An 8577-nucleotide genomic window follows, 5' to 3' on the forward strand; every position below is an offset into this window, starting at 1 on the left:
TTTCATTGATTCTAGTATAAAACCAAAATATGTAATTCTTTGAACAGGAATTACGATGGATTTTTCATCGTTTATAACAAATTCCACCAATTCTAATAACTCAATCATGGTTTCACCATCTTTTGCACATAAATGTTTTATCTGTATTCATATATATATAATTTTAGCATCTGATACTCCTACAACAAAAAGAAGTGTATGCTGGCTTCAATACATTGGTGAATACAAATGGTGCTGAAGAAAGCCGAATAAAAGGCAGACAAATGTATACAATTGGTCTCTCCATTCAAAATTAAGAAACTTTGAATATTCTGATACTGATGGGAATTGACCAATAAGCAGAATGTAAATCCAGTATAATAAACCAGTCATTTGGGTTGCATTAATTCAAGAACAAAATTCATGTTTTCTTGTTTAAATTTCTTATAACATACAAACTCATTGAATTGTTTTAGATTTATGACTGGCCTAAACTTGCCATTTGGTTTTGGAACCAAAAATAAATTTGAAATGAATTCTCCATCCTTATATTCTGAACATTCAATCGCATGTCCATGTAACATTTAATTAATTTAATCTTGATCAACAAGACTTAAACAAATTTTGCCAGGTAATTTTGATTGTACTGGATTTGTTTCAAAATTAATATGATACCCTTGAACTGTTTGTGACATCCATTTGTCCGATTACCTTTTTTGCCCATTTATCAAAATGATATTAATCTTTCAGAATTGCTTATCTTTACATTAAATTTTGCACCTCTACTTTAGGGCTGAAGCTACTGTGCATGACGGCGACTTCTTTGCCGGTGTACTAGCATAATTATGCACGTGTCTGAACTGACCATATTGTTGTCTAGGCATTGTTGCTTGTCTGCCATACATTATCAGGGACCACTGCCATATACAATACAATACAGTTTTTATTTTGAGTTTGTGTATATATGACCATATAAGATTAGCTATGTATAGCTATTTAGTTTACCGACATATGGAATTGAACCTGTCCAAAGGACAGTCAATGAATCAGATATCAGTTCCTTCATCTGTGGCATCTTTGAGATATAATAGGCTAAACCAACTTTGCCTGGGACAAAATAGGAATCATGCCTGCAGTTACATAACCATTGTAGGGTCTTGCCCTGTATGTGCCTCTGCCATGAGACACTCGCATTGGGCCATAGGTACTAGCATGATTGGGTATCTGTTAGGATAAAAGAATTTTCCAACTTTTAACAGTAGTTTCAGTTTTTAAACTCATCACCGAAAAGGTACCCTTCTCGAAATAAAATACGCTTTTTAACAAAATACACTTTAAGAAGTGCATTTATTCTGCGCTTTCTCCAAAAAAGTGTATTTTTTCTGCGTCTTTCGTTTTAAAAGTACACTTAAGTGCATTAAATTGTATTTTTCGAAATTAGAGCGCGTTTTTTCATAATCTTTTGAATTGCCAAGTGTATTTTTTCTGTACTTTTATATGATTGAGTGCGTCTTTTCAATGGAAGTGTATTTTTAACTATATCTTTTCCAAGACAGTGTGTCTTTTCAATTTAAGCGTATTTAAGTGTATTAATAAGTGTATCTTTTCTGGGTCTGAACATATTTTATACTTTTCATACATTATATATTAGTAGTAAAAATTGTGTAGTATTTACAAAAACAACACAAATACAAGTGTTATGTATGACATTATCAAATGTTTATTGATTATTTGAAAACATCAAGAAAAAAATACTATTCATAATAAATTTTTTAACAACAATGCTTAACAGCTTTAAAAAGCACAAGTTCAACTAAATCAGGCTGTGGGTCACTTATTAAAAATACTGAATGTGTCAAAAATATTATGTGGGCTTCTGGCAAGCCCACATAATATTTTTGAAAGCCCACATAATATTTTTGACACTTTCAATATTTTTAATATTTAAATTATATTTTCTCAAATTTCTTATACTGATATTTAACCCAAATAAAATTAATATCTACCACATTGTCTACTAAACACATTTTTTAAAGGCAATTAAAATAATATTTATAATAGAATTATAATTTTCTAACACCTTTCAGTATGTCAAATTGAAATATTCACAAATAAATATAATATGCTAAGGGTTATGTGCATGTATTGTAATTTGTGATTTCATAAAAAATAAACAGATTGTCATTTCTCAGTAATGATATTCAATTTAAGGTCACAAAGAGAAGAATTGTTATCAGTGATGTGTATTATTCCATAAATATTTTGGTGTTGAAATGTGCCTTTATCAGTAGATATATCTCAAGCTGACACAACAGATAAAAGATCAGCTCTCCCCCAATTAAATCAAATATGCATCATAAACACTAATCTCTTATCAGTGATGCAGCAATGCCTAACAAAGGGGTGCATATCATCTGCATACTTTTGATTGGTTGATAGTTTTTGTTTTGAAAACAAGCCACTTTTGATTGGCTTAGGGCACAGGAAGTAAATTTGTTTAAACAAGCAGGTGTCAGCAACTGATAATGAGCTACATTTTTAGACATGATTTAGCAAATTAAGATTTTAAATTGTACTTGTAGTGTCAAATGTCTTGAAATACTGTCAGCATGAAGTATTGTGTGATGAAAACAAAGTGTATTTACTACAATGTAGTAAATCAAAGGAGGTCCAAAGTGGCTGGATACTGAAGAACAGTTGTAACAGGTTTGTATTTTTATTTCTGCATCCCTTTTTTAATTAAGTTCATTGAATTAATTATGATCATTATCATGTTTATGTATTGTCTCTGGTATAAGGATAAGTAAATGCATTGTAATTTTAAGGAAAACTAACACCAATTGAAACAAAAATAGATAAATATACAAATTAAAAAGTGTTAATGTTGTGTACAGTGAATTATTATGGCTGTGTTTTATGGTTATTGTCATCTTAAACTTTATTTATAGCTAAGTCTGGTCATTACTGAATGGACTTCTTTCCCTCATATTTCAATGAGAACTTTTATATTTTGATTTTAAAGGTAAAACTCTTGCCCCAAGGAAAGAATGTGCATTATCACCTGCTAAAAAAGGAAGAAACAGGGGGATACTGACTGATGTATGGACTTTAACACCAGGTTTTTACCCTTCAAGAGTTGGCCAACTAGAGTGAAGCAGGAGAGTGGGCTGTGCTTGACTAAGAAAAGCTGGATTTGTTGAGAGGTAAAACTATACAGGTTATTGCATTTAAAATGCATCACACTTCCAGCGAGTCCAGACAGCCAAATGAGACCACGCATCTTAGTTCATTTTCAAACTGTATTGTCTACAAAACGCTATTTCTTTGATGATAAGAGTTTAGTCACATGTGATCACAGGATTAAAAAATTGCAAAAATAAACAAACAAAAACAACAAGCAAACAAACTTGCATTGATTTAAATTTCTAATTATAATCGCAACAAGATTACCATTACAGCAATATTTCATATTTAAGTGAAACAAAAACCTTACAATTTAACAAGTATGAAGAATGCCTCGCCCTTTTGATAGTGTGTGATATCATGTTTATCTTTTGCAGATCAATACGCATTCAAGATCCTTAAGAAGAGAAGGACACAAGCAACATCAGTGGTAGATGTCACTCCAGCCCCTGCTTTTCCGGTCTCGCATGCTGCTTTCCAGGTCCCTCCAGCTGCCAAGATCAGGTCTAGGCACTGGCTGCCATCCAGGTCCCCCTGGCGGTTGCGGTCGTGTTCTCAAATGGCTGCTGTACTGGACTACTGGTCCCACCACCATATTCGGTCAAGGTCTCTCCAAATGCTGAAGTCCAGGTTCCTCCGGCCACTGCGGTTCAGGTACCCCCAACAGCTGTGACCTAGTTCTCTGCAGCAGCTGCGATCTAAATATATTGACCCACTGCGGAACACTGCGGTTAATCGTTTTTTCCATACAATCTTCCACAAATGCCTCATTTTATAATGAAGTGTACAATTCTTATGTTCATATTTGTTTGTGTTATAAAGATGATTTTCCTGCACATTGTGTTTTTTTCCCTTAAAACTGCATGGGGCTATTACTTTTTTTACTGAAACATATCAGCACAAAATTGTAAAAGACTTTAACATACTTTAATACAAAAAAGTGTTTAAACCCACAGGAAACCACCTTGCCAAAAACCCACAAAAACTTACTGAGCAGGTTATTGTTTGCCAAAACCTAGCGAGTGTGCGTTTCATTGTCCATATGCTTATAAATTTAATAATTAGAATGAATTATCTTTAATGTATTTTTTTTAGATATATAAACTCAAGAAACTTACATAATTTTTGCGCCACATTACAAGTTTATTTGAATTTGTGTCACTCCTAAGATTTTCCCACGGCCTCCGAATGTCTCTCTTACCCTCTGAAAGTGTTTGTGTTTAGAAATTATTTATAACGTTATTTTTAATAAATAAATCTATTTCAGACTATAAAATACTGTTCTAGCTGTTGATATGTCCCCTTTATAGTTAAAACTGAGATAACTTGTTAGTAAATAGTTGTAAATGGTTGTATATATTTCCAAGTTTGGAAAGTTATGTAGATCTCAAATGTGCTTTCATGTCCATAGTGCTTATATATTTAATAATAAGAACGAATTATCTTTGATGTCATTTTAGGTTTTTTCATATAAACTCGAAAAACTTAAATAATTTGTGCGCCACATTACAAGTTTGGCAAGAAAAAATCTTTAACAATATTAAAAACCATGTGAGGATTGAGAAAGATTTAAAAAAAACTATTTTGCTATTTGACAATTTGGTAAGCCTACATGTATGTCTTTGTCTTTCAACATATTTTATTTGCCATTGTTATTTATTGTGATATTGTTTGAAAAAATTGTATATTGACATGTTTTTTTTCAATGCATTCTTTGTATGGAACAATGTAAACCAAAAAGTATAGGGACAGGGGGAAGCAGTTGCAGAGGAAAGCGGAAAAGCTTTTAAGCACCCATAGAATGGCCTTAACTACTTGTTTATTTTAAAATGATTTATGTGAATAAATGTGTTTATTTCAAAGTTTATTTGCTGTTGTTCTCTCAGATCATATTAAAACCGGCCACTTTTCATATCCAAATGAATGTTTTTTTAATAGACATTTTTAAAGATACACTTAAGTGCACTTTATACACTAAAAATACACTTGAGCGTTTTTTTTTCTTCAAAAAATACACTAGAGCGTATTTAAAAAAAAATACACTTGAGCGTATTTTTTCCCCCAAATTTTTCAAAAAATACACTAGAGCGTATTTTTTTCAAAAAATACACAAGAGCGTATTTAAGTGTATTTTTTCATGTTTTCCTAAGTAAATTAAAACGCTTAAAATACGCTTCAAGTGTACTTTTTGGGGAACAAAAAAAAACGGTAAGCGAATTAATACACTTAAATACACTTAAGCGTATTAATTCACTTAAAAACACTAAAGTACACTTTAAAATACACACAAAAGTGCATTTATACACTCAAAAAGTGTATTATTTGAACAGAAAAATGCACTTGTTTAGTTAAATGCGCTTTAAAGCGCATGTTATTGGCACCATATTTTTTTCAGCAAAAAATACGGTGCCAATAACATGCGCTTTAATGCGCATTAAAAGCGCATTTAATGCGCATTAAATGCGCATTTAGTGCACTTTTTCGAGAAGGGTAAGGTGTGATAGGAGTGCTAATGCTTTTTTCAGAGAAGGCCTTAAGAGGTACCTGCGCCTTATGCTCATGTTTGTCATATCCGAATAATTTTCGTCCGAATCAGATTCGTCTTCGCCACTTACTATGGCTTCCGACTGAACCGTCACACTCAGCTGAGCAGAATTTAACTATCCTAAAACATTTCTTAGTTTAATTATCGAATCCTCATTCAAATTGTCTAAATCTATCAAATTACCGGTTTTATTTTTCTCTTATTTTTTCTGCTTTTCTGTTTTCTTCGCAGATTTTTTCTTACCAGAAGAGGAAACGTTTCGATTACTATTATTAGTAGTGGTTGGAATCGGTTCCCCAAAACCAAGTCGATTAATCTGCGATTTATTGATTAATCAGCATGTTTAACCAAAAATTAAGTTTTTAATATTTCAACCAGATTTTGTGTTGTTATTAACATTAAATTGCTATTTATTATCAAAAAGAACTTTATCATGACTATTCCTTATGTGTTTTGTGAATTTATAATGAATAAATGCTATAATAAATCTTGCTTTGTATTCCAATTAGTGAAAACTCTTGTGGCTGCAATGTTATGTACTGTGTTGAAAACGGCATTAAACCCTTACTGTGTTGAAAACAGCATTAAACCCCAATAACAACAAATCTTGTACAGACTAACAGAGTAAAGAATATTACAGATTGGTAAATAAAAAAAAAGATCTTTAAAAAGTGATTTTATTTCAAAAGAACAACTTCTATGATCATTATCAGAAGAATATGAAAAAATCTACTTAAATATGGACCTTTTCATAATAGTTTCTTGACCACTAAATTTATTAAATAAAATATAAAAAATACAATCACAATGTTTTATAACATTATCAAAATTCAATTGAATAGAAAATTAAATGATTAGTATTAAACATTATTAAGAAGTTTCTTGAGAGAATGTAACAATAAAAATAACCACAACATAATGAGTACAGATTTGTATAGGTAAGAAATGAATTAGGACATATATGATTCAGGATTTCTTCTATATGAACTTGGAAAATTGACAAAATAAACAATGTAACATCATATGTTTGCATGTTTTTATTTTTAGAGTAAACATACCATGGTTTGTGTGCTGTTTTCTGCAGTAATTACAGAACACATATTTCATATCAAGGTTCCCGTCCTTCGCTGGTTTAGTAGGATCGATCAGTTTGACACTAATACATCGTTCCAAACTTCAGATTATGTCTTAGATTTTTTAGAAAAGTGAACAATTTCTTGTCCGATCGACATCTTGAATGAATTGCTTATACACGTCCGTATAATGATCGCTGATTGGTTTAAAAGGTTTGTTTTATCCAACAAAAAAGCTCGTTTCAGTTGAGCGGTAGACAGAAATGGTCTAGTAAAAAATTATCGAATGATCGGTACGTTAAAAAAATCGTCAATGTTTCGTCGACTCGACATTTTTATAGTCATCGTCACTTCAGCAGCAATTCGTCGATGATGCGTCGACGATCTGATTAATTAACACACCACTTATTATAAGGCTTTGTAACCTTGGAGGCTAACTTTTGGGGGGCTCTAGACGGGGAACAATTGTCCGCCGATTTATGAGTAGGAATATCCTCGGTTTCAAACCCAGAAAATTCTTCCTCATCAGATTGCAAAATAGATAGGACATGACTATTATGGATCCAGAGAAGATTTCAAAAGTTATTTACTAAATCTATATAAATACTTTGACCCATAGGGCGTAATTTCAACAAACGTGGTAGAAGATCAAGTCTAGTTCAGCTTACTATCCAAAGCAACAGAAATACGGTAAGAAAATCAATATGGTTTGCATAGATAAATTTCCATGTGCAGCATGAGGAAACAACATCTGCATATGGTACAGAAGTGTCAGAGCATCATGAATAAATTATGTGCGACCTTGTAGCAAATGATATCAAATGGCAATTTGCAACATTCTAAATTAATTTCATAAACCATTTCCAAAAATTAGAAAGAAAGTGTGGTCTTAAAATTACATAGTATTTCATACTTTTAACAAAAAAATCGGGGAAAATGTGTTTGTTAAAATACTATAAATCAAAATTGACAACTTGACAATTCTTATTTCTCATTTAAATTGTGACAAAGTTCATTGATATTTACACTCTTATATGTGCCAAAGTATTTCAGCAATACCTGTGATTTTTGAAGGCACACTTTGTGCAGCACAGCTGACTGTGGTCATCACATAAGATTTCAATTCTGTCGTCCTTGTGCGCTTCACACTTTAATAGAAATTCCTCCACCTGTTTCGAAAGTGGCCATTCTTTCATGTCATTTCTTCCATAAGTTGAATGTTTTTTAAACCACTTATCATGCAACTGAATACATTTCCTACAATAAAGTTTCGAACATGTTTTGCAGTAAAAATCTGCATTTGCTTGCTCTTCGCATGACGAACAAATAAAATCCTTAACTTCATCAGAGCCTATGGCAAGAGGAGCGATATAAAATGCTGTCATTTTAATAATTGACTTAGTAAAAAAATAGTCCAGAAAAGTCAAGCAATCACGAATTCTGTCTTGAAAAGAAATCAAGATGAAACTCAATTGTTTGAACTGAACATAAACCAACTTAACTGTTAAATGACATTCAATGGTCTGATAGCAGTGAACACTGTTACTGTAATTGGACTATTGGGTCACGTGAATATTGAATATACAGTGAAACCTAGATATTAAAACCACATGTGGGACTTTTTAAAAGTGGTCTAAACAGCAAGGTAGTCTTAATTGCTGAGTTTCCATGATGGACCGATACTACACATGGTTCAACATTCAATGAATGTTAATATGTTTGCATGAACTTTAGCATAGCTTAAACAGGAAAGTTTCTCATAACAAACAATTTCTAATGTGAGCGTACATTTTTCAA

General features: G+C 31.9%; 1 protein-coding gene and 1 long non-coding RNA gene across 2 annotated transcripts in view; one reads left to right on the forward strand and one right to left on the reverse strand.

Annotated features, from left to right (window-relative positions):
- LOC127868246 (uncharacterized) overlaps positions 1-8287 on the reverse strand; it is a 90314-nt gene extending 82027 nt beyond the window's left edge. Inside the window, exon 1 of the mRNA XM_052409874.1 lies at positions 7840-8287. Within this exon, the coding sequence (XP_052265834.1) occupies positions 7840-8165 (326 nt within the window). The 5' untranslated portion in view covers positions 8166-8287. The remainder of the gene's footprint in view (positions 1-7839) is intronic.
- LOC127868253 (uncharacterized) lies at positions 2444-5029 on the forward strand. Its single transcript, XR_008044015.1, has 3 exons — positions 2444-2685; positions 3002-3182; positions 3540-5029. It is a non-coding gene; the product is annotated as an uncharacterized LOC127868253 (long non-coding RNA).
- Positions 8288-8577: the final 290 nt, after the last annotated feature.

Source organism: Dreissena polymorpha, chromosome 2 (genome assembly GCF_020536995.1).
Source record: "Dreissena polymorpha isolate Duluth1 chromosome 2, UMN_Dpol_1.0, whole genome shotgun sequence".
Taxonomy (NCBI): Eukaryota; Metazoa; Mollusca; class Bivalvia; order Myida; family Dreissenidae; genus Dreissena; species Dreissena polymorpha.